The sequence below is a fragment of the Syngnathoides biaculeatus genome, chromosome 5, assembly GCF_019802595.1.
Source record: "Syngnathoides biaculeatus isolate LvHL_M chromosome 5, ASM1980259v1, whole genome shotgun sequence".
NCBI classification, from domain to species: domain Eukaryota; kingdom Metazoa; phylum Chordata; class Actinopteri; order Syngnathiformes; family Syngnathidae; genus Syngnathoides; species Syngnathoides biaculeatus.
The window spans coordinates 1,128,029-1,153,651 of NC_084644.1; the positions used below are offsets into that span (position 1 = coordinate 1,128,029).

General features: G+C 47.9%; 2 protein-coding genes across 4 annotated transcripts; both read left to right on the forward strand.

Annotated features, from left to right (window-relative positions):
* Window positions 1–363: 363 nt before the first annotated feature.
* LOC133501389 (synaptic vesicle glycoprotein 2A-like) lies at window positions 364–19,055 on the forward strand. 2 transcript variants are annotated; one of them, XM_061821121.1, is made up of 13 exons: window positions 364–489; window positions 3,131–3,885; window positions 8,772–8,952; window positions 9,034–9,185; window positions 9,531–9,664; window positions 10,046–10,135; window positions 11,002–11,109; window positions 11,662–11,750; window positions 11,845–12,009; window positions 12,078–12,211; window positions 15,005–15,211; window positions 15,492–15,651; window positions 16,546–19,055. In XM_061821121.1, exons 2-13 carry the CDS (start codon window positions 3,273–3,275, stop codon window positions 16,727–16,729), a joined length of 2,217 nt encoding a protein of 738 aa, XP_061677105.1. In that variant the 5' UTR covers window positions 364–489; window positions 3,131–3,272; the 3' UTR covers window positions 16,730–19,055. The 2 variants fall into 2 exon arrangements, with proteins under 2 accessions (XP_061677105.1, XP_061677106.1); XM_061821122.1 differs by lacking the exon at window positions 15,005–15,211.
* A 2,085-nt stretch (window positions 19,056–21,140) lies between these two features.
* On the forward strand, window positions 21,141–23,340 carry bola1 (bolA family member 1). 2 transcript variants are annotated; one of them, XM_061821223.1, is made up of 2 exons: window positions 21,141–21,274; window positions 22,799–23,340. In XM_061821223.1, exon 2 carries the CDS (start codon window positions 22,830–22,832, stop codon window positions 23,253–23,255), a length of 426 nt encoding a protein of 141 aa, XP_061677207.1. In that variant the 5' UTR covers window positions 21,141–21,274; window positions 22,799–22,829; the 3' UTR covers window positions 23,256–23,340. The 2 variants fall into 2 exon arrangements, with proteins under 2 accessions (XP_061677207.1, XP_061677208.1); XM_061821224.1 differs by lacking the exon at window positions 21,141–21,274 and adding an exon at window positions 21,331–21,868.
* Window positions 23,341–25,623: the final 2,283 nt, after the last annotated feature.

Consider the following 25,623-nt stretch of genomic DNA (forward strand, 5'->3'; position numbering starts at 1 on the left):
CTCATGTGGTCGTCGTTAGCAGCCTTTTTTTTGTTCTTCCTTCTTCTTTGAATCCATTGCCGTCTCCTTCCTTCCTTCCTTCCTTCCGCATTTACCTTTTCAATTTGACCCCGCCCCCAGCTCCCGTCCACGTACTGTAAGCCGACGTCCACCAGGGGGCGCCGTCCAGGATGTCGACACGGGCAAATGGAAAGGCACGAGCCCGGCTCACGTGCGGCGTGCACGCGCCACTGCGCCAAGCCTGGCCGGTGCGCATGCGCAACCGCACGGCGCACTCCACGCCGCACTTGTTCTCTCTCTTTTTTTTTTTTTCCATGATGAAGGATGTATTTGAGGGGCGTGGTCATCGCGACGACGTCATCGGGCATTTGGACGTCGACCAGTAAAGGAGGAAAAGGAGGAAAAAAAAAAGTGAGGGGAGCGAAGACAGCAGAAAGGAGCCGCTTCACATTGCCTGCACGAAAAGAGACATCAAATCCTTAGAATAAGGTAGGAATACATAATTCCGTTGTGAATATGAGCAAATGTAGTAGTGAGGTTTAAAAAAAAAAAAGGCAATGGATGGAGGATGATCGAGAGGAGGAGGAAGCTAATTATCATCAATTGGCTCCATTGAATTGAGAAAAGGAGAGACGTCGTCGTCTTGCGTGCGTGCGTGCGTGCGTGCGTGCGTGGGTGCGTGGGTGCGTGGGTACCTCCGCCAAGGGGGGAAAAAATGATGAAAGGTAATTGAGAATTAAAAAAAAAACACACACACAAAACAGGGTTGAGGATGAACGTCGAGAGGGCGCTTAGGGATGCTTGGACCGCCTTTCTACGAATTAATAGCAAGCATATTAGATGACGATTATCAATTTCTGGTGACACATTGCGTGAGTTGCATGCGGCGAGGGGTCGGTGGGGGTGAGGGTGCTCCCACGCTCTGCGTCGTGCGTCAAAATGACCTTGTCTTCTGCACTTGTGCATCACCGCTGCTGGTTTACCCCCCCCCCCGCCCCCTTCCGTACATTTTCCATCAGAGAATCGTGCATAACAAATGTATGAAATAGAGATGAATGATATGAATACACACAATGGGGGTGGTGGTTGATATTTGGCGACTTTGCCCCCCCCCCCCCCCCCCGGCCACTGTCGTTGATGCTCATTTGCATCCGAGCTTGTGCTCATCTTCACACCAGCATCATCGTCATCGGCGTCGTCATCATCGCACACACACACACACACACACACACACACACACCGGTTATGATGTCACACGCTTCGGTAGAAGGAAATGTAACGCGCGCTTCCAGTGCGACGTCACGTTTCCAAGAGGGTCACAATGCCACAGGTTCAGCGTTACGTTACGACATTTGTATAACGCGACTCGCGACTAGCTGCGAGCGTTAGCGTGTCCGCAATCGGTGACGTGAATGTCCCAAAGCGGCTAACGAGCGAGCGTGGTCCCTGGCAGCCTTCCCGGTCAACATGGAGGTTTGACTTCTAAAGCCGTCAATGGCAGTGAAGGTGATTTGAACAGCAGCAGCCCCAAATGTCCCAAATATTTTGCAGATTGTGTAAAAACAAGAGTTGGACAAAAATGGTTTCCAGGTCTGTTAGCCGTGAGCCGTGCATGAGTGTTAGCATAGCGGCGGCGAGCGCAAAGATTGATAACGTGCATGCCTTGAAATGTCACGTTATTATTTGTGTAACAATGAGATTTTTAATCCACTTTTCAGACAAAGCATGAAAGAGTCAGCTTGATGCAGTTTATTCAAAGTAAAGCGATGTCCTCCAAAGTGCCAACTTTTTGTCCTTCGGCTGAGTCATTTTGCCGCTTCAACACCCAAACGCCGACGTGCGCTTCCTTCCTTTTGCCGCCATTGGTGCAAATCTTGCTCCTTTTCCCAATCCGACGGCCAAATTTGTCTTTTCGCATTCTTCACACCCAACTCGGGAGCCACTTTGCCGCCCCGGCACCAAACCGGGGATGCGCCCTGCCGCCTCGACAGCCACATTTGTGTCCTACCGTTCTTTCTTCCGCCGATGTAACGACTGGATGGTGAGTTCTGTGGTTGCCATGGTAACACTGAGGCTAGCGCTGACAGTACCACAGCGCAACGTGTACAAGGAAGCCGATCGCAATTGATATTAAGAGATGTGCTCAAAAGTTGTCTTGCATTTGCAGTTCCCAGAACAGCGGATGCGCTTGAAAAAATGTCAGCGGAAAGTGCTGGAAGCTCATCAGTGTGTGCGTTTGGACCAGCTAACGCTTGAGCTAAGCGCTAAGCTCGCTTAGCGGAGGTGTGAGCTGTCGTGCTAATGACATGTATCCTATTCCTTCGCCACCGACGGCAGGCCCGCATCTTAGTGACAACTTAGTGAAGTACAATCCAAACGGACCTACTGCACTTTGACTGCATCACCAGAACCCTTTGGAACCCTAAACCAGGCTTGGACTTTTATTTGAAAACTGCAATCCTTGTTTGGAACCCGAAGCCAGACTTATTTAAACCCCTCACCTTGTCTTGATAGCCTTAGCCTGGTTTTGAACTTACCTCCGTCTTGAAACGGCATTTTGAAACCATAAATGATTCTTTAAACTGTGATTTTAAAAACCCAGCCGAGTCTCGATCCCGAAAGAGAAGCCCTAACACAGGCTTGAAACGCTAATTTGAAACTCGGGGATGAAGCGCTACTTTGATGCTTTAACACAGATTTGAAGCCCCGATTTAAAAGCTAACCTGATCTTTGAACCGTCAACTTAATGTTTTAGCATGACTTGAACCTGAAACTTTCAGTACTAATTCGAAACCTCAACCTTGTTTTCCATTTCAGCCCTAATGTCAAACCTTAATTATGGTTGGAAACCGTTTTCCACGCCTAAACCCGAATTTGTATTGAAAGTTACTTACCCCAAGTTCAAAACCCAAACTCAAAACGCTAGCCCAGTCTTGAAAGCCTACTCAGAAACCCTAGCCTGCCTCAAACCCCAATTTTAAAGCAGAACCCCAGTGAAAAACCCAAATCCCGTGCATGTCTGTGGCCTTGGTGTTTTCCGGGAGTTTCAGTATTTGCAGGTGGGCGAAGACACTGTAACGGTTCAAAACGGATGTTTGTGGCATCAACTCCTTCCCGTTTGTTTCTTCAGGGTTGGTCGCACACAGGCAGCACCGTCCCAGGAGTTCTCCGTGTTGCCTTCAGGAATCCACTTCACCCCTGCCTGATGTGTTTGGACCACTCCTGATCCCGAAGCAAACGAGAACGAGAAGTCAGCACCTGCGCATCCCGAGATGGACGACGACAGCCGTTACCGAGACAATCGCTCCGACTTCATCCGCGGCGCCAAGGACATCGCCAAGGTTGCCAAGAAGCAGGTGGGCAAGAAGATGGGGCGCGGCGTGGACAAGATGGCCGACGAGTACACCCGCCGCTCCTACAAGCGTTTCGAGGAGGAAGACGACGACGACGACTACGCCGGGGTCCCGGGCGGCGAAGATGGAGGCGGAGGCTACTACCGCAACGACAGCCGCGCCAACGACGACGACGCCCACAGCGACTCCACCGAGGGCCACGACGAGGACGATGAGATCTACGAGGGCGAGTACCAGGGCATCCCGCGTGGGGACTCGGCCAAGGCGGATGGCGCACCGGTGCAGGCGCAGGCGCAGCACTTCCGCGACCTGTCGGCGTACGAGGGCGAGCGCAGGAAGGACCAGGAGGAGCTGGCCCAGCAGTACGAGACCATCCTGCAGGAGTGCGGCCACGGAAAGTTCCAGTGGACGCTTTACTTCGTGCTGGGTTTGGCGCTCATGGCCGACGGCGTGGAGATCTTCGTGGTGGGCTTTGTGCTGCCCAGCGCCGAAAAGGACATGTGCCTGTCGGAGCCCAACAAGGGCATGCTGGGTAAGAGTTGGTCCCGTGCTTTCCACCTGCAGGGATTTGGTTCTTGTGGAATGTTCTACGTGGATGTTCCCAGTACTAACCCTCGCAATTTCCCAAAATGGCACAATTGAATTGCGTTAAGAATGTCTCGCCTTGATGCTAAACACAAACCCTGACCCTGACCCTGATCCCAAACCTTAAATTTAACCGGCTCACAATCACAACCCTTAATCCTGACCGTTCCCATGTAATCCTCCAATAATCCGCGAATCCACCGGGATAGGACTTCTTCCCAAAAAATATTCCTTCTATTAAGATGAACACTTTTTAAGGACCTTTCCGTTGAATTTGAGCAGGAATGAGTCGAGAGCCTGTCGCCATCAGGTCAAGCATCACAACATCTTCTGGAAACTCCTGCAGCCGCCCTGACATCGGTGTCGCTTTCGGTTCGCCTTTTCCTTGGGACTCTGGCGGTAGGGCTGAGAGGGGAGCTATAATTATTAATATTTGAATCACAGGATTACTACCAACTTCTTGTGACACATTGTGAGTTGCAGTGGGTCCTCCCACAGTCTGCATCCTGTGTCAAAGTACATATTTGACGGGAGATTGTGTGAAATATATCTATTTTTAAATCCAGATACACAAGAGGAAGATTGGCTATTTGGGAACTTCGTCCCCCACCCCTCAGGTCGCTGTCGTGGTTACTCATGAGCGTCCGAGCTCGTGCAAGGCTGAGACGGAACAGACCAGGCTTTCCCAAATCTTCACCCGGGCATGCATCTGCAGAGATCACATGTGCGCTGGTGTTCCAGTGACAAAGTCACACGGGAGAGCCTCCTGCATTGGGTTCTCCGGATCGGCAAGCGCTTCAAGCCAACTGTGGACTGATCCAGTTATTGACTCCACAGTCTCTTGAGACAGATGAATGCCACAAATGTCCAGAACCCATCGCAATCCTAATCCCTAACCCGAACCAGGTCCGTCTAACTCGGACAAGAATCCGCACCTAACCGTGACACAAATTTTTCCCGAATCCCCAAATCTACTGTACAATGTACCCCATCGTGCAGAAACCCCAGCAACAACAACAACAAAAAATCAATCCCATTTGAGACAAATCGAATCTCCATCTAATGTGACCCAAAACCCTAACCGGCCCACCAAAAGACCTTAATTTTACCCCCATCAATCCCAGCGCTAACCCTTCAAACCCTACCCCTTTTCAAAACAATAACATTACCCTCCCACCACTAACTCGACTCGTAATCCGTAATCGCTGTCCCCAACTTCCAAAATCCCTCAACCTTACCTAACACTAACCCCAGAATTGACCAGAACTCGTAACCCATCAGGAACACCAAATACCCCCTCAAAATCTCCAACCCCTTCACTCTTAACCCCTAACCAAATCCTGAATCCTAACTCATGAATTTAGGCAAAAATCTACATGGACTGATCTCGCTATAGCCTGTACCATAAAAACCCCAACCACCTACAGCTGACCATTAACCCACACAAAAGCCAAAACAAGAACCCTCAACCTTTTAACCTGGGGCCAAATGCTGATAAAACCAAAGCACACCTTAACTGACCAATGAATTCCGTGAATCCGCGTTTAAAGGACCCGCATCATTTCCCCAAAACCTCATCCTCAACCCCAACTCTCGACATCCTAACTAAACATGAGCACTCATTCGAGCGGAAACACCTCCGCCAAGCTCTGGCGGTCCTGCTCTTCTCTCTCAGAAACTAAAAAGCGGTCTCGACGTGGCTCACATCCCTGCTGCGATCTCTCCCCTCGCACTTATTGACAAGCTGTCGAGAGTCTTGAGGCTGATGGCGCGTCCCGTGTGCTCCGGTGAGCTCATCAACACAAAAGGCCGAGTGGGCGTTCGCCACCTTTGCGCCTCGCAAGGCGGCCGATCTCACTTCTGAGCCAAGCTGCGTCGTCTCGCTTGCGCTTTTGATTGTCCGGGCACAAATCGTGAAGCGGCACTTTGGGAAAACCGGCAAAAAAAGTGCCATCTGCCGCCTATTTCAGACTGAGGCACACTCGGGTGGATTCCCTCGTGGGAGGACATCACGGGACGAGCTCAACTGGCCCAAAGCGGCTGCTTCAAAGCGACACCGTTGACTTTCCGTTCAGTTTCAGACTTTTTGGGTTGCGTCCTCCGACTGAGGCCCAATTTGGCGCTGCTGGGTCGAGCTGTGGTCGGGGTCTCATTTTTGTCCGTGTTTTCGTGGGGCCACGACTGAGTGACTCACATCTCAGTGACCTTCTCACTGACCCTGAGCCCAAATCCCAACCCCTACCCACTGAACCCCGAACCTTACCAAAGGCCCTACCCTGCCTCCAACCCAAAGCTGAACTCAAAACCTTGACCCGTACGTCACCCACCTTGTTCAAGCTGAGCTACTTCTTGGGAACTGATTTTCGCGATTGTAGTGCAGTCAGTTCCACACAAACTTTGGATATTAAATCATTTGTAGGTAAATCTCATTGCCATTGTGTCAGCTAACTTGTCTCCTCCGATGCTCAGTCTTGTGCCACAGGATTGACCTTTGAACTGTCCTTTTTTCGACATTCTGATCCCTTCCCCTCATCTCTAAACCTTCACCCCAACCAATGTGCCAACCGACCCAGAAGTAACTCTCTTTCAAACAAAGCACGTCACGTTTCCTGTTCCTTCTCATTTTGTTTTGGACACCTGAGTAACGCCACCAGGTGGTTATTTGAGGGCAGCATGGTCACGTGTCCCCGTTTGCTTGTGAACTGGAATGGACCACGACGTGAAGCAATTACAGAATACTTGCCGGTACTTGTTAGTTTAGTTTCTTGATGCGAATGGACGGGCGTCCTTTCGAGGCTTCAGTGGACTGGGGTGGCCGCCGGTGGCGCAGCGGCAAGGTGACTTTCACCCTCTCCCTCCATCCGTTGCCGTCTGCTGGTGTTTCCACGGCGACGGCCACGCGTCTTAGCATCGTAGCTCGTGCATTTGCTCGTCGGCCCTGAGCTGCTTCGCTCGAGCGCGGCAGAAAAACGCGGCGAGACGTCGCCGCAATGCAGCAACGTGACGACGGTGGGATGTGCGCTGCCCCGGCCGGACGTGACGAGGTTGGGGATGGGCGCCTTTGAGGTTGTCGGGTCCTGTCCAACCGGAAAGTGGATCAGCATTTCTAGCGGATGGACCATTTGGCGTGGTTCAAAATGGCTGCTTTGAGCTAAAATGGCCAACTTCCTGTTCACTTTCAGAGATGGGTCTGGAGTTTTTATTTTGCTTGGGTTTTTTTTTTTTTTTTGTGTGTGTGTGCGCGCGCACCTCATTACGACACACGTCCACTCAAATTTGCGTCCCAAACTATCCGAGCCCCGACGTTGACTCAAAATGTGTTTTTTGAGCCAAAATGTCCGACTGCCTGTTCAATTCCAGGGAACTTTTCTTCAGCCTTTCAGATGTGGTTTTTGTCCCGATAAACGTGTCCAATGTCCAATATCATGTCCACTGGTGAAATTCATGTCCATGGCTGAATATTTTTAGCATCAAAGCTTCAAAAGTATGAGCCAAGGAACGCAGCCAAACTGTCTGCTTGGAGCCAAAATGGCCGATTTTGCTTTGCAATGAAGCGCATGGATCCTCGAGATCCTGTTGTCACAAACATGCTCGCCAAATTCCTGATCCACTGGTCAAAGTAGCGTCAGGGGCCGAATTTTCTAACGTCCCAGGATGATATCCGTCCATATTCCGCTTTTTTTTTGTTTTTTTTGTTTTTTTTTCCGGGGCTTGGGAAAACCTCCAAAAATCATCTCGGACAACAAAGCGCCACCTGCGCAGGCCGATGACCAAATAGTGATGACAAGAGCAGGATGATGGAGGGAAGGTGGGGGCGAGGCGAGGGAGGAAGGGGGGAGGCAGAGCAGCTGAGCAACTCTGTAGGCTTGGGGGGGGTTGGGGGGAGGACGATGGAGAATCTGTGGCAACGATGCTGCAAAGCTGCAGGCTTTGTGTGTTTGTGTGTGTCTCACTACTCGTGTGTGGTGTGCAGGGGGGCCAAGGGGGGGGGGGGGGGGCGGCGACTCTATAAATAGTCAGGGAGTGTCCCCCCCCCCCCCCCCCAGCTGAGGAGCTTTGACTTGTGGAAGTCGCTCGGCCGTCTCAAAGGCGACATTTTCAGAGGAGGAAACCGCTTCGGCTTTCGAGTGTCGTCCTTGCACGAAAAGACGAGCCGGAACAAATTCAGTGCGCGAAGCTCTTCTTTTTTTTTTTTTTTACACAGAAAAGAGCCGGCGGATAGAGAAATAACAATATGTATTGATCAAAATCAAGAGAGAATTTATTTGATGGAATGTTTATTAGCGGGCGGCACGGTGGATCAGCGGGAAAGCGTTGGCCTCACAGTTCTGAGGAATCCCGGTCCCGCCTGCGTGGACTTTGCATGTCCTCCCCGTGCCTACGAGGGTTTTCCTCCGGGCGTTCCGTTTTCCTCCCACATCCCCAAAACATGCTCGCATCCGTTGGAGACCGCGATTGGCCGGCGACCGGTTCAGGGCGTACCGCGTACCGGTGGCTCCGGCACGCCTTCGACCCTTGTGAGGATAAGCGTAGAAGAAAATGGTTGGCTGGAAGGTTCAAGAGGAGGATCTCGAGTCACGAGTCAAGAATCTTTGTGTCACAAATAATTTCTCGGAGCCGCGACGTCATCAAGCAGTTCTCTGAAGAAAAAATGGGGGGGTTGGAACCTGTTGCGCTCCGTTGTCAGGAGCCCTCCTTGACAGCCGTTCCACCATGTCGCTCCCGTCCTTGCTTTGACTCGATGAGAATTCGCACTGCGAAACGGCAGCACGGGTCTTTGGGACTTGTTTTGCGCACGTTTTCAGGCGTTCCTTCTCCTCTCCCGCCTCTCAGGCCTGATCGTGTACCTGGGAATGATGGTGGGCGCGTTCGTGTGGGGCGGCCTGGCCGACCGCATCGGGCGGCGGCAGACGCTGCTCATCTCGCTGTCCATCAACAGCGTATTCGCCTTCTTCTCGTCCTTCGTGCAAGGCTACAGTTCCTTCCTCTTCTGCCGGCTGGCCTCCGGAGTCGGGTAAGATGCCGCCGGCGGGGACGGAATTGGTCCGCGTCACCGCTCCGAAGAGTTGTGAAATATTTCTTGTCTCGGCGCCAGCATCGGAGGCTCCATACCCATCGTGTTTTCCTACTACTCTGAGTTTCTGGCTCAGGAGAAGCGAGGAGAGCACCTGAGCTGGCTCTGCATGTTCTGGATGATCGGCGGCATCTACGCCTCGGCCATGGCCTGGGCCATCATCCCACACTACGGTCAGATTTTGGAGTTTCACGCTAACCTCCACATCAGTTCCGTGTCATTTGAATTGCACGACATCCCATTCCAGTCGGCAAGCTAGTTTTAAAACGTGCAATTTGTCTTTTTTGTGTCTTGAAGGGGCGTGGAACCGGACTCAATTTAGTTGGCGCGTCTGCTCGTTCTCGTTTTGGACTCGACTGATTGTCCCGTTTAATTAATGTCCGAAAGAGCATCAGACACTGGGGTTCAAACTCACCCCAACTTAGTTTTTCAAGAAATGTTGTCATCATTTTCAACTTGATTTCTGTCTCCTGAAAACTGACTCCGGGTGCGCGACCGCTGTCTCCCGCCACCTTCAGGCTGGAGCTTCCAGATGGGCTCGGCCTACCAGTTCCACAGCTGGCGGGTCTTCGTGCTGGTGTGCGCCTTCCCCTCGGTGGCGGCCATCTCCGCGCTCACCACCATGCCCGAGAGCCCACGCTTCTACCTGGAGGTCAGGCCGACGTGTCAAGTCATGAAAATACTGTCAAACCCCCGTTTGCTGGTGTGCCAAAGGGGGGCCCGGGGGGGGGGGGGGGGGGGGTGTTCCTCAGGGGGGGCGGGTGCCCCCGTCATACATTTGGATGGCCACCCCACTCATCAGTCAGTAACACGGATCCTAGTCTGAGTTTTGTATCCCCACCTCAACATGATTGGTTTCGTGGGCTGAAAAGTTTGACCGGGCCTCCCCTCTCAAAAAGATGGACGCACCCCTGACCATTTTGGATCTCGACACATCAAGACCGAGAGGCGGACCTATCGTTTATGAACTATTAGCTTCCTGCTGGTATATGTAGCATGTATCACGTCTGATCATTTCTTCCTGCACGTCCAGAATGGGAAACACGACGAGGCCTGGATGATTCTGAAGCAGGTGCACGACACCAACATGAGGGCCAAAGGATATCCCGAGAGGGTCTTCTCTGTAAGTCGCAATTGCTCAACACAAACATTCAAGATATTTCATCCGGGAACATTTACACATTACATTCCTCGTCCACTCACTGTCGTCGTCTCACCGCGTTGACCTGAGTAGCATCTGCGCCATTCGCACAATCGACTGAGAAATACTGCGATTGGCCGGCAACCAGTTCAGGGTGTACCCCGCCTCCTGCCCGTCGACGGCAGGGATACGGAGCCTATCCGGCGACCTTTGTGAGGATAAGCGGCAAAAGAAAATGGATGGACGGACTGAGGAATATCTGCAACATTTGCACAATCGATTATCACACATAATCACTTTCAACCTCATACGTTCCTTGAAGTCTTGACACCCTTTGTACAAATCGGCATTGGACCGGACTTTTGGTCTATTCGGTAGTCTTAAGTACTCTGAGGACTCTGCGTCCTTTGCACAATTATACAAACAAACAAAACAATAATTCTGTCATCGCCAGATGACTAGCAGCCCTTATTGCTTCGTTGGTGTCATCACAATGTCTTTGTTATCATCACGTATGTTGTACCGGAGCAGCTGCGACTACCCGAGACAAATTCCTCGTTTTTGACATCGTTGTGAATTTTGCCGTCCAGCTGCTTGTTACAACAGAACCGCAAGTCAAAAATATTGGAAAGAAACACGAAGAAAAATTGGACGGATGAACCGTTGGGCATTTGCGTCGAACAGTTCAGAGGTCAAATTCAGTCCAGCTCGGCAGCTTAAAGTAGATTTTAGGCTCGTCCTGAAATTTCACCCGAGAGTCTCTAGTTGGAAGACGTGTATTTTCCAATCACAATCTTATCTTTCCTGTTTTCTTTGGCTTGCATCGAATAAAACCGACACGATGTCAGGTGACCACCATCAAAACGGTGAAGCAGATGGACGAGCTGGTCAACCTGGGAGACGGCGCCGCCTGGCACGAGAAGTGGAGGATAAAGCTCACCTCCCTTTTCCATCAGGTATTGGAACATTCGTCCAGCAAAACGCGGCGAGTGCGGGACAGAAAGACGGACGTTTGATTTCAAGCAGATGTTCTGGGCAAATTTTTAGCCTATGCCGCCTTAACGCCAGCAGACCGCGGTGTCAAAATGTAATGAGCATTTAAGCCAGAAACCACTTTCACCAATAGACGTGAAATTAGATGGACATGTTGTGTCGATCATAACAGAACAAAGAAATCTCAAGAACCCCTGCACGGAATTCTTTAATTTATGGGCTTGTATTGGACAAACTCCTAGTAGGGAGGCGCCTCCCAGGTGAGGTGTTCCGGGCACGTCCCACCGGAAAGAGACCCCGGGGAGGACCCAGGACACGCCGGAGAGACTACGTCTCTCGGCTGGCCTGGGAACGCCTCCGGAAGAGCTGGAAGAAGTGGCTGGGGAAAGGGAAGTCCGGGTATCCCCGCTGAACCTACTACGCTCGCGAGCGACCCGACCCGACCCGACCCGGAGAAGTGGTAGAAAATGGATTGATAGATGGATGCTAATTGATATTAAAACGGGATCTTTCAGGTGTGGAGTAATTTCCAGACAGTTTTCTCCCCTGAGTACCGCCGCACCACATACATGATGATGGCCGTCTGGTTCTCCATGTCCTTTAGGTAATCTCACTAGACTGTAATGACCTGGGACCCAAAGCGTACGGTGTACTTTGGTGAAGCTCGTTCATGAGGACACTTTGTTTCCCCGCCACAGCTACTACGGTCTGACCGTATGGTTCCCGGACATGATCAAGTACCTTCAGAAGCAAGAGTATGCCTCACGCACCAAAGTCTTCGTCAAGGAGAAGGTGGAACATGTCACCTTCAACTTCACTCTGGAGAACCAGGTGCACCGCCAGGGGGAGTACTTCAATGACAAGTTAGTCTACGACCGCTCACAGTAGTGCTGTCGCAAAGATGTGGGTGAATAAACTGACTGCTTTCCAGATTCATGAACCTGAAAATGAGGTCGATGGTGTTTGAAGACTCGTTGTTTGAGGAGTGCTACTTTGAGGACATCACCTCCAGTAACACTTTCTTCAAGAACTGTACCTTTATCGCCACCCTCTTCTACAACACAGGTAAGGGAAGCGTGGTTACCGTTCCCAATTCCGTAGCAGAAAGCTGACCTGGGGGTGTTAGTGGGTCGGGATTTATCCTCATGACCCACAAGTTTTGGTCTTGTCCACTTGGTAGTTGTGGAGGACACTGGTAGTGTAGTGGTTAATGTTGCTGGATATTATGCAGCCAGAGCGGATTCAGTTCTTGTGCCTGAACACCCGACCAGTAGCGATGCAGATGTCTCAATGTGGGTTGTTTCAAGAAGGCGGACAAACTAAGTCTTAACTATTTGTGAGCGTTAGAAAAAGATCTCACTGATGCCCAAATTCTTTTATTTTGGGTCATCACAGCTTGACGTTGTCATGTTGATGACATCGCGGCGCCACTCTCTGACGTCATGGCAGAGCTGTCGAGTCGCGACTCGCCAAAGCGGACAGAGGTGTCTGACGGTCACCGGAATTGTCCTTGATTGGAAAAGTTAGAGAAGTTGAACTGGATAGACAACGCGAGAATTTGACTGCACCATGCCGGTGTTCATCTTAGGTGCCCTGGTTGGGTCTGTGGTAACCAAAGCTGCTGGCCAGTACCTGGGCTCTCCTGCGTCTAAGGACTGCGTGTCGCTTTTGGAGACACTCTTCAAGATCCCCCGCGAAGGAAATCTGATTCTGGAAGACGACAGGGAAGATTCCCTTGACCCATTCTCGTTTGTGAACCACCTTGCTGACACGGTCCCGGACTTGGGGAACCCTCTGCGTCTTGCTTACCTGGCTGATCCACAGGAACCCAACTGGGATGAGGAGGTGTTCTGGGGTAAAAGGCTTGAGCCTCAACCACGCAGGGCAGTGCCAGTCATCGGGAAGTCATTGGCGATTGCCAGAGCTATTCTTTACCCCATTGCTGAAATCGCTTGGAGGAATGTTACCCTGTGTTATGAACACCTGAAGACCACACATCCCTGCATCCGTTTCAGCAACTGGTTCACAAGGTTCTCGACACCTCCCCGAATCGCCTTCCTTTGCACCTCAACTCTTGTGTCATTGTATCGACAGAGAGCTTTGCAGCTTTTCCGCGGCTCCCGGGTGGAAATGTTTTTGTTGGTGCACAAACAGCGCCTGCTTGCCTTTTTGTTCTTTCCATCCTCCATCCTTCTACCTCTCCTCTACTGTTTGCTTCCCTGATGGACTGAAAGGACCATTTGTCACCCACCAGTCTGATTGGATTCATCTTTTCGATTTCATTTCGGTTCATCTTTATTTGTGTAGCGCCAAATGATAACAGAAGTCATTTGGTGGCACTTTACACATGGAGCAGGTCAAAGACCGAACTCCTCCCTAATTGAAAGGTCAATTGAACCCCGGGTACGCAAGCGCCAGGCAACAGAGGGAAGGAAAACTCCCTGTTGGGAACAATCGCCAAGCAGACACAAAAGTCCCGATGCTACCGTCCATCAAAAAACAGCTTGACAATATCGCAGCATGTAAAACCAAACCAGAATACCTGTTTGGGTTTTGGTTACTGAGCATTCTGTTGTCCCAGCCTGACGCCGGGTCCCCTGGTGGGCTCTGGGTTCTCCCAAGCCACTGCACTGGTTTTTGTGAGTTCTCTTTTGGGTTCTTGAAACCCCAAGGCTTCCGTCCACCACTTCAGTTCTGATGTAGGACAAAGAAGTCCCTCTGAAGAAACAAATACAAAAATATCTACTTCAGATCCAACATTCTACCAATCCTGTTAACTCAGCCTTGAGACTCAAGAATGCCAGTGTGTACTTATTTTTATTCTCGTGCATATGGCAGAGAAAAGTCCCTCTTTCCTGAGCCATGGATGGTGGAACACAATTCCGGGCAAACCTCCGGGATCAGAAGATTACTTACTGAGTGTTCTGTTGCCCGTTTTAATGTCCATCTTGACGTTAGCTTCTCTGTTGGGTCTCCAGAACGACTGTTGACAACTTCATCTTTCATTTGGCTCAGACTGGTCTTTGGATTCCCCAAAGTGACCCTCAACCACTTCACCTCTGACGTGGGACCAATTTGAAAGACAATTCCGACAACACCTAACCCTAAAATCAACCCCCCTGGCAATCATCCCATGAACCCTGCTTTGTGACACCAGAATGCCAGTTTTGATTTTGGATTTCCTCGCGCGTCCTGGCTATTGTCCACTGCTCCCTCCATCTTGGATGTGTCAGAAACGAGTTCTGTGGAACGCAAGTCCAAGACCATTTCATTGAGCTGGCTTTGAGACACCAGGGTACCAGTCTTTACGGACTCGTGGGTTCTGGTGCCTCCAAAGCTACAGTCAAGCGTGGTCCACTTTGGAAGTCCACTCTCGACCTCGATCCTTCCTCACGTCTCGTGGTGTTTTTAATTATTCCCCTTTTCTCTGTGAGGTCGCTTTCCTTTTTTTTAGTATTAGACGAAAACCGCCTGAAGCACAAGGAAATATATACGTGTATGAATGAACTTTTGGAGTACCTGTGTACAGTAACTGGAGTTTACTGGCATGTTTCCTTTGTAAACGTTACAATAAAGATGCGTAGGCATGTTGTTCTGGGTTCTTTTGGCTGCCCTGACATCTGAGTTTGGTACCTTTTGCTCCCTTAGCAACCAACGTTTGCACTTTTCTTCTGTCTTAACACCCACATTGAGCGAACTCCAAAAGTCACACTTCCAGACCCTGAACTTACTTGTGGGAACCGGAAGTGGGAGACTTCACCCAAAAAATCCCCCTCGCCTCACCGTTCATCCATCCATCCATCCGGTCTAAGGCTTCTTTCCGCTATTTGTGGTCCCCTCACCCCTCACCCCACCCAGACCTGTTCAAGTACAGGTTGGTCAACAGCCGGCTGATCAACAGCACCTTCCTTCACAACAAGGAGGGCTGCTTGCTGAGCGACGTGAGCGACGAGAACAACGCCTACATGGTCTACTTTGTCAGCTTCCTGGGCACCTTGGCCGTGTTGCCGGGCAACATCGTGTCGGCGCTGCTTATGGACAAGATCGGACGGCTCCGGATGCTCGGTAAACGCGGCTTCTGCTCGGCCGGCGTTCCGCCGTTACCCTTTGTCGGAAGGCCGGCGGCCGTGCGTTCGGCGCTTCGGCCTCGGGAGGGGACTGACCGGACTTAATCCGCCCTCAACGCGAGCGCCATCACATTGGGATTACGTTGTATGCATGCCACTGGGCCACGTACCCGCTACATTATCTGAAGTGATTGAGCGCAGATGCAGATTCTGTAAAGTGTGAATTGATGTGCGCAGCGCTAACGACGTTTGTTTGTTTCCGTTTTTGGGATCTCCAGCGGGGTCCAGCGTGATTTCCTGCGTCAGCTGCTTCTTCCTGTCCTTCGGCAACAGCGAGTCGGCCATGATCGCGCTGCTCTGCCTGTTCGGCGGCATCAGCATCGCCTCCTGGAACGCGCTGGACGTGCTGACCGTCGAGCTCTACCCGTCCGACAAGAGGTACGTCCGCGTACGGGGGACTCTCCTTGACAACCCCGACGGCTGTGGGGTTGATTTTTTTTTTTTTTTTTTTTTTTCCATGTGCTTATGCCATCGTGCTGCACCCAAGTGGCTTGACAGTGTATCACAGGAGATGTATTTACAGATTTTTTTTTTTTTTTTACAGTAGGATCTTATTTATGGATTGATTTATAGATGTATGGATTATTTATTTTTTGTCACGCCGTGCCGACCACTAACGGGACAAGCCGGAAGAAAGAAGAGCTTATTTATGCATGAATGTATAAATTGGATAGATAGATAGATAGATAGATAGATAGATGATAGATAGATAGATAGATAGATAGATAGATAGATAGATAGATAGATAGATAGATAGATAGATAGATAGATAGATAGATAGATAGATAGATAAGTTCTGATAAATTTATTCCTCTATTAGTTTTAGATTAGCATAGATAGATAGATAAGTTATGATAAATGTATTCCTCTATTAGTTTTAGATAACCATAGATAGATAGATAAGTTATGATAAATGTATTCCTCTATTAGTTTTAGATTAGCATAGATAGATAGATAAGTTATGATAAATGTATTCCTCTATTAGTTTTAGATAACCATAGATAGATGGATAGATAAGTTATGATAAATGTATTCCTCTATTAGTTTTAGATTAGCATAGGTGGGCGGACAGACAGATAGTCAAGTTGAATCTAAAGTTCTTCGATTCACGACTGGAGTCACAGATACGCAGATCTATTTCTCGGTCATAGATCCACGGACAGACAGATTTAGAGACACTTGGAGGTGGAGTGGTCGTCGCGGCGGTATTAAATGTTAGCCACTCGGCTTCCCTGACTCGCAACGCCACTAACGTCCACCGGTCGCATTCAGGACCACGGCCTTCGGCTTCCTGAACGCGTTGTGCAAGCTGGCGGCCGTGCTGGGCATCAGCATCTTCACGTCCTTCGTGGGCATCACCAAGGCGGTGCCCATCCTCTTCGCCTCGGGGGCGCTGGCGGCCGGCAGCTTCCTGGCCCTCAAACTGCCCGAGACCAGGGGTCAAGTGCTGCAATAGTCAAACGCCGCGCAGGTGAGCGAGGCGGCGCTTGCGCTTCTGGCCCAATTGGAATCGTGACGCAATTTTCTACACGCCTCAAAAAACGGATGCGGATGTCGGGGGTCCGAGGACTGGGGGGCTCCCGACGGTGAGCTGCGCAAAATATTTGATGCCTCTTTGTTGTCCTTTCTTTTCTTTTGTTTTATTTTTGAGGTGATTTTGTTGACAATGAAGCGTTCGGGCTCCGTTTTGTTCCGGCAGCGCTTAGCGGAGCTCCCTTTTGCCCTTTAAAAAGTTTCTTTACAATCGAGTTGAAAGTCATCAAGCGTCCGTGGAAAGCACAAGCGAAAGCGTGCGTTCTCTCATTTTGTGAAACCCTTTCCCAGAGAAATGCCTTTTTTTGTACTTCCCCCGACACGTCTTACGCATGTCAAGTGGACGGATGTACTGGATGCGCACGTATATAAATGTGTGTACCGTTTGTACGCGTATGACCGCCGGGAGCTCCCAACGCACGGAACGGACGTTTCAAAATGGCGCTGCAAAAGGGAGACGGCGAAAACCTGGCGACGTCAAACGCGCCGTTCGTCGCGTGGCGAACGGACGACGGCAAATGAGGAAATGGAGGGAGGTCGCGTTAGTCCAAAAGGAGGAGGCGGTAACGATAAATCAATGAATCGACACTTAATCCTTATTCAAATTTATCGGGGGACCTACTTTCGTTGTCAATCGTCGGAATCCTCGAAAATTTCAGCCTCTCCGCGGCAAATATTCTCCGATTTCCCTCGTCCTCTACGAAAGCGGCCCGATTATCGTTTGTGTCGGAAAACATTTGCAAACATCCGCATTTGTGCTGATTTTCTGACGCATTACGGACCCGACCAGCCACCGAATCGTCATCCATTTATGGAAATGAGAAACAATTGAGCAAAATGATGGTTAATTGCAGGCCGAGTATGACGTGTAGCGGAAACCCGAAGCCGCCTCGGAAGCCAAATACCAAACGGGTCGTCGCGGCTCTCAGTTTGAAAAATGTTGTTTGAATGCTTCTGGCGTCAAATCGCTTCACTTTGGATTTTCTTTCATCACTAAGCAAAAATAATCAGCGATTAAACACTCATCGGGGAGTTAAAAAGTTGTGCAATAGTCAAGTTGTGATTTGATTATTGGAATTATGGATGGGAAAAGCCTCAGAATGATGGATCGCGACCATTTCCGCAGTCTCTACTTTGCCGCCGCGTTCGGAGCCGAAACCAACGTGAAATTTGCATGCGTGGATTTTCTTCTCATTAGCGAAGCATGAGAAGCAAAACAGAGCAGCCAAGTGGATCACAGCTAAAGCTACGCTAACATTAGCATCAGTTTTTTTTTTTTTTTTTTTTTTCTGCCGTCCGTCGCAGGTGCGCAGATGACGTGGTGAAAAAGCCGCGTTACTGGCTTCTCGCTTTTTGGAGCGCGAGCTATTTGGAAAGTATTGACAGAAACGCGATCAACTCGATAAATAATCCTAATGACCTGTGTGAAGTGAAACGTTAGCGTGATCAGTGTGCAATATTTAACCCCTCCTGTGCAATATCCGCCACCGTCTTGATTTTTTTTTTCAGATGTGTTGTGTTTTGGGGCAAAATTCCAGAAACAGATTAGATGTACCACGCAGGGCTTGACCACTAGGTGGCGCTCATAACGTTTCTAAACAAGATTTACTGCCAAGGGCTGAGAGGGTAACAGCACAGGGTAGACTCAACAAAAAACGCGGCAAAAGTCATTCACGTACGTTCACGAGCATCGTTTATGTCCGAACTGCCATTTTGTAGGATAGCAGCCATAAATAATAATAATAATAAATACGACTTTATATACAGTACAGGGTGGCCGCCAAACTTTTTGCAAGCGCTTCATTTTTTGCACATTTGATGTTGTTACAGCCTTGCTCCAAAATGCATTCCCGTCATTTTGCACCTCAAAATTCTGCACACGACTCCCAATAATCACAAGATGAAATTGATTTTCGGGGGGCAGTAGAAGGGCGGGGAAATATTGTGTAAATTCTATTTAAAAACAAACAAACAAAAAAAAAATCATGTTTTTCATCAACATATTGGATTGGATCGTTCTGGCAAGTCCACATACCCAGAACTTAAAAGTTCCCGATCTACTGTTCTGGAAAATCGAACAAATTCATTTCTCCTCCCTGGAAAAGTTCGCCACACAACAGCAAAATTGTTGCCAAAGTGAAATTTCAGATTCAGATGTTTACTTTGTAATGCTGTGGAATTCTGAGGGGGGGGGGGGGAACATTTCAGTAGAATTTTTGCGGATGTTTAAAAAAAAAAAAAAAATCACATTTGTCGCAATGGGGTGTTGTAATGTGTCCAATTGAGGTGGGGGGGGGGGATATATAATTTTTTCTAGAACAAGATTGAAATGTAAATCGAAGAAAGACAACGAAGGTCACTTTGAGTTCTCGTTACTGGGAAATAAAATGAAAATAAAAGCTTCCGTTCGCTGACATAATTGTCAATGATCTTGTTTTTCCATCCTTAACATATTTTTTTTGAATTCACGGATGATGTGTGTACAATTCTGAGGATGAAAAATTTTAAAAATCCTTTTTGGCATAAAGCTGTGACGAGAAAATGTGTAAAATGTGGCGTACGAATAGATTGTGGATGTTTTGTAAATAAAATAAATGAAGTTTGACTCCAGCCAGGCGGACCACCCGTCGCACTAAACGGACGCATCGCACGCAAGAATAAAAGAGCACAAATTCTACCCAACCGGACAATTTCAGCACAATCGCGAAGGCGCTTTCGACCCGCCGCTTCCGTTTTAGTTGATTTTTTTTTTTTTTTTTTTTCCCTGTGCCATTTTGTCACGTGCTTGGTCATTTCTTGCCTAATGTTTTCTACGCCGCACGTCATCTGTGCTCTATAGATATGAAAATATGTACATAAAAATGAACACAATAGTGCAACATAACGACCAGAAGATAAACTTTTTTTTGGGGGGGGGGAGGGGTCGTCAGTCATGTGACCGCCAGATACGGCAACTCTCCATTTTCACGGATTTTATCTCAAAATGCCCCCCCCCCAAAAAAAAAAAAAAAGAAATCCAATCAAATAAAAGACTTAAGCGGGGTTTCAAGCAAACTGTCAACACAAAAAAAAATAATGTTAACCCGCAACTATGGAAGGCCTTTTGAAGCGACCTATGGATTGGATCCATTCAGTTCCAGGAAGCACAGCGACCAAGAACTGAACCTGCCCGGAACTTTAACTTCCTTCAGCATGTCACGTTCAAGCAGTCCGAAAAGTTAAAAGATCCTCAAAAAAAAAAAAAGACTTCAGATGGCCTCATCATCTCTTCATATTTACGTTTCGTCCCTGGGTAAAAGGAACATCCTATCAGTACGCGCTTGTGAACAAATGCATCTGATTGGATCCTTCCCATGGCGGTGACCAGAACCAAAACCCCCTCCAACTTTAACCTCACATCCGATTGGCTTCGATTACCCTGCTCGACGTATCTGATTGGACCCGTTTTAGTTCCCCGAGACTTTGGCCCCCTAACTTATGTTCAGGGTTTATTTTGTACCCCCCAAAAAAAAAAAAAAATCTGTTGCCATGGCAACAACCGTCAGTCACGAGCGCAAAAAGCTAACAAAGCAATAAGTTGGGTGGATATTTTTCATCCGCTAGCGTCAAAACAACAACAACACTAAAAGTCCTTAAATGCCTTTTTTTCTTTGTTTTGTTTTCAATCAAAATAGATCACCAATGTCATTCAACGTAACAAAGTATTGATCACCTTTGTCAGTGTGTACTGTGCTGTAGGATGTGTAGTTTCATTGGAAGCATAGCCAACTGTGTGTGCAGTCATAAATATGAACGTTTAAAAAAAATGTAAATTCTGGATGTTGTCTTTGATTTTTTTGTGTGTGTGTGTTTTTATTTTTGTTTTTTTAAAAGAGAACTGAATATATCATTCAATATGTCAATGTTACGGATCATAGTAAACCCAAGTGAGACTTTGGTTTTGTTCAAAAGCTGTGATATTTTTCTGAAATCTCATCCCCGGGGTTTGCACTTGTTGCGCAACCAACCCTTTAGAATCACCATGGAAAAACCACAAAGAATAAAAGTGATGAGGATGAAAAGAGCATATTTTTTGTTTCCGCTTCCCTTTCTTTCTGGATGTTTCTATTTTATGATGACTATTTTTTTTTTTTTAGCCTGTTCCTGTGCATGAGAGAACACGTATGCGAATATAAGACAAGACAATCGAACAAAACTTCTTTAATTGCATGCAAAAATGAAGATTTTTGATATATAATCTGATTCAAGCACCCCAACCACCCCAAAAAATTACTGGACTTGCAATGAAAATCAGTTTCGCTTGCGATTATGATGATGATGATGATGATGATGATGATATCTGCGCATGTGCTGCTCGGCTAATTTCTTTTGAGTGACACCTTGGATGTTTTTTTTTTTTTCATTTCACACTGAGCCGCAGAAACTGCGACAAGAACGCACGCTTCAATTGTAATCACCTTAAAAAAGAGTAAGCGTATCTCATATGTTGTCAATGCTATACTATAGGAAGAAGTGATATTTTTTTATCCAATAATATAATTCTCAGCACAACAAAAGACTAAAAAATATTAGCAGTGCACGTGTGAATATTGCCACATTTTTTTTTGCAAGTAATACAATAAGTATTTTTTGCTCGAGTTATCTTCGATCATTCAAAGTCTTCTTTTTGGCTTCCAGTTCAATACGTTTTTGTTTGACCAGTTGAGAAATTAATTACGACTCAATTTCAATGTGCACATAATTGCCTTTGACGGGAAACTCGACCCTCCCAACATGGCCGCCACGAACGCACATTGTTATCCGGGCTGCAGCAAAGTGCTGCAAGAAAAAGAACGTCTCCGCCTTTTCTTCCTCGTTATGCATTTGTAAAAAATATCTCTTATCATGATTATGTTGAGGTTTTCAAGTGACGTGTACACAATAGAAATCCTTACGAGCTAACACAGCAATGGACAATCACTAAATATTGAATTTCGGGGAAAAAAAACAAAAACTACAAATTAACACTTCCGGTGCAACTTTTCGTCACGCAAGCTACGGAGTTAGCGTCACTAGGAGTACGGTGAGATTGTCATGTTCATGCTTTAATTATAAACAAAATGTTTTCGATTCCCGCATAGAGTCATGGTTGGTTGACGTATTGTTGAGCGATGTACAACATTTTTTCAGCTTTAATATCGTCGTGAACCAAAACGTACTGTTTACAGGAACGCTAGCAGCTAATGCTAGCCTACCAAGCGAGTCTTTTGCTAGTTTCCTTGCTAAGTGCGAGATACGTAAAAATAACCCATTAAAATAAAAATGTTGGTACGTTTGAATGGGAACCTTACGAAAAAGCTAGAGCTGTAAATGTTCACTATTGAATAACATTCACACTCCTAATATTAATTTTCTTGTTGCCTCATGAAAGGATCCTTTCACCCTTGTAAATATGACCAGATTGAAAGATTGCTATTAAATTGGGAATGGGAGTTTTGCCCCCCCTAATTTGTCAAATTGCTACCTTATTAATTTGTCAAGATTCTGATCGACTAATCTGTTTTTCCCTCACCATTCTTAGAACAAATGTAATGTAAAATCACAAATTTATTCGCATAAAATTACCAGTATACTTGTCATATAATCACTTCTTTTATTCTGTTTATTTTTTTTTTTTTAAAACATAATTGCTTGTAAAAAAATGCAACTTAATTCATACATTCTATTTTTCAAAATTTTCTTCAAATGGAATTTCACTTAAATGTAAAAACATACATAAGAAATATAGTTGATTAATAATGAAATATAATTGTATTAATCGCCTTAAAAGTGAGCTCCAACTGAACTGAATTTTCTCAGTGATCCCCCCCCCCCCTTCACGTACCACGAGCCTGATATGCGTATTACACATTTCCAATATTTATACGAGCGTTCATCTGAGCTGTCACGCTGCGGCGACCCCTAACGGGACAAGCCGAAAGAAACTTTTATGTATGCCTTCTGTGCTACGTAGACATCAGGCGGCCCAGAGGGCACATCGTCCTATGTTGCCCGCCATCCTCCGCTTCCCTCTCGCCCGGTTCGCCCCGGCGGCCCGCTTCGCCACCCGCATGGACCCCGCTCGGCCCGTGGAGGGCGCCGTCGTCGCCAAACTGAGGGCCGCGTTCAGTCCCGAGCACCTGGAGGTGCGCAACGAGAGCCACATGCACGCCGTGCCCCCCGGCTCCGAATCGCACTTCCGCGTGCTGGTGGTCAGCGCCCGCTTCCGGGGCCTGACGCCGCTGCAGCGCCACCGCCTGGTCAACGAGACGCTGAAGGCGGAGCTGAGCGCTCGCGTTCACGCGCTGGCCATCCAAGCCAAGACCCCCGAGCAGTGGCGCGAAGATCCCGGCGTGGCCGAGAGCCCTCCCTGCTTGGGGGGGTCGCGAGGGGACGACGCCGTGGAGGACAAACTGAAAGCGGGACCTTGACATTGGCGGGGGGGACGGACGGACGGACGGACGCTTCTTGGTGGACAACTTGGGCCTTTTAGCCGAATAAATGATTAAACCTTGACTGTGTTTTTATTTTAATGCAAGCTGTCTTTTTTTTTTGTGATGGGAAGGATGGTTAGCACATCTGCCTCACAGTTGGGAGGTTGCGAGTTGAAATCTGGCCTCACCTGTGTGGAGTTGACATGTTGTCTGTGTCCCTATGTAGCTTTTCTCCTCCCACGTCCCAAAACCTGCACGGTAGTTTCAACCATCCATCCATTCATCCATTTTCATTGCCGCTTATCCTCACAATGGTCGCGGGAGCGGTGGAGCCTATCCCGCCTGTCAACGGGCAGGAGGCGGGGTTACACCCTGAACTGGTTGCCAGCCAATCGCAGGGCACATCGAGACATACAGCCACAATCAATGAATATTTTTATTTATTTTATGTTTTTTTTTGGTGAGCCTTGCGATCTGTCGAGGGCGTACCTGTTTTGCTGCAGTGGGAAATGGCGCTCGTCATCAAATAAACGGCATCGCGAAGAAAGAACATTATTAAAACAAAATCCCTCGACCGCTAAAACTTGAGCGCAAATACTGCCAAAATGCTTCCAAAGTGGCTTGAGGATGACAAAAGTCAATGTTTGCAATGGGCGTGACAAAGGCCTGACCTGAATCCCGTCCACAATTTGTGGGCACACCTGTAAAGGGGGGTGCGAGCGAGCCAACCGGCAAACCTGACCCGCTTCCAGCGGTCCTGTCAGGACGAATGGGCCACGATTCCAGCAGAGTTCTTGCGGAAGGTGACCCACAATGTTTGAACCAAAGTCGCGCGGTTGAAAATGAAATGCGACGCGATACTCGGGAAATGGATGGCAACGTCCTCAAAGAAAATGATATAAAATTCTGTAAGAAATTGTCTCCGTCATTTTTGTGGCATTTAACAAAACGGAAGTAATTTTTGTGGTCCTGACTGACCTGAAACAGGAGAGGATGAGTCAGATTTCACTTCAGACGCGTAAACTTCCAGCTTCAACTGTGCGTGTGTACATATGTTTTTATATGCATAAATATGTGTGCATCTTTTTATATGTACATAATCTGTGTGTATTCAGGTGTCGCAAGATTCCACGTTTTTCAGCTGTTGCCTTTTATTATACCTCTGTCTATTTTATTGTTTTAGATAAAGCAATAATTTCTTCATATGTCAGAAAATATGTTCATTAAGCCACATTCCTCGGGCAAACTATACCAGTCAAAAGTGATTTATTATTTTTTTGTGTGACACTTCTCGTCATAATAATGTCAATAGCACAACTTGACCACATGAGGCCAGCATGCACACAAACAACTTGCCGACAGTACACATACGCCGTACGCACACAATATATGGCCCGATAGCTTCATGATTATGATTAATATTCCCAGCGAATGCATGCCAGCATTAAATGAAATCTTACATAATAATATCGTCTCGTTACATTGGGTGGTCGTTAGAGGATATTTGAGATTTGATTTTTGCTGGAGGACAAAAGTACAAAATGTGCTGTGCTGTTTATTTTTGTCCTGGGGTGTGCGCGTGCGTGCGTGCGTGCGTGTGTGTGTGTGACACGGAAGGTCTCGCCGTCCTTCCCACGTGACGTGCGAAGGCGTCAGCGTGCGTGAGAACAGCGGGGGGGGGGGGGGGGGGGTTATTCCACAATGGATCGTTGTGACTAATATTCCTGCAAATATTGCGATGCCCCCCTCGTGACCACGCCGTCTTCGCACGTCACGTTTTCAGACCTTGCATATAAAGAAAAAAAAAAAAGATATGTATGTATTTTGCACACATGTCACGACCTTTGCCCCGGACTCCCAAGGCCCGGCCGGCGGGGTTGTCCTTTCATGTGTGCGTGTGAAACTTAACCAAGTACAAATAATTAGTTAGTGGACCCACGTAGAGTTTTAAAATGTCTGTACTTTTTGTTTTTCTGTCATATTTGAACCTTTACACCGTACATTTATACTGTAGATATGCCAATATACTGAACAAGAGAAATAACTTCCGCAAAAAACAGAGCCAAGAAAAAAAAATATGGTCTATGTGATGTACAGTTGTGCTCATAAATTTGAAAGAAAGAAAGCATGCGTAATCTATAACAGGCCCCACACCCTCTTTTAATCACCTTTCAAGGTGGAAAAAATGATATAATAAACCTTTCCTCTACAATTCCCATGTAGTAACATTGTCGTAACAGTATCATTGAGTCACCACAATTTTTGCTTAATTCCGGCCTCTCCGTTCCAGGCGCTGTGACGGAGAGACGTCGAGTGGGCTCGTCTGGAGCCGTTTCAAAAATCGACCCGCCGGGCAGGTGAGCGG

Bases quoted from the DNA above. Each gene is read 5' to 3' on its own strand.
- LOC133501389 (XM_061821121.1), top strand. From the start codon at position 3,273: ATGGACGACGACAGCCGTTACCGAGACAATCGCTCCGACTTCATCCGC. The intron at 10,136-11,001 runs GTAAGTCGCAAT...ACACGATGTCAG, and splicing joins ATCCCGAGAGGGTCTTCTCT to GTGACCACCATCAAAACGGT. The intron at 11,110-11,661 runs GTATTGGAACAT...GGGATCTTTCAG, and splicing joins TCACCTCCCTTTTCCATCAG to GTGTGGAGTAATTTCCAGAC.
- bola1 (XM_061821223.1), top strand. From the start codon at position 22,830: ATGTTGCCCGCCATCCTCCGCTTCCCTCTCGCCCGGTTCGCCCCGGCG.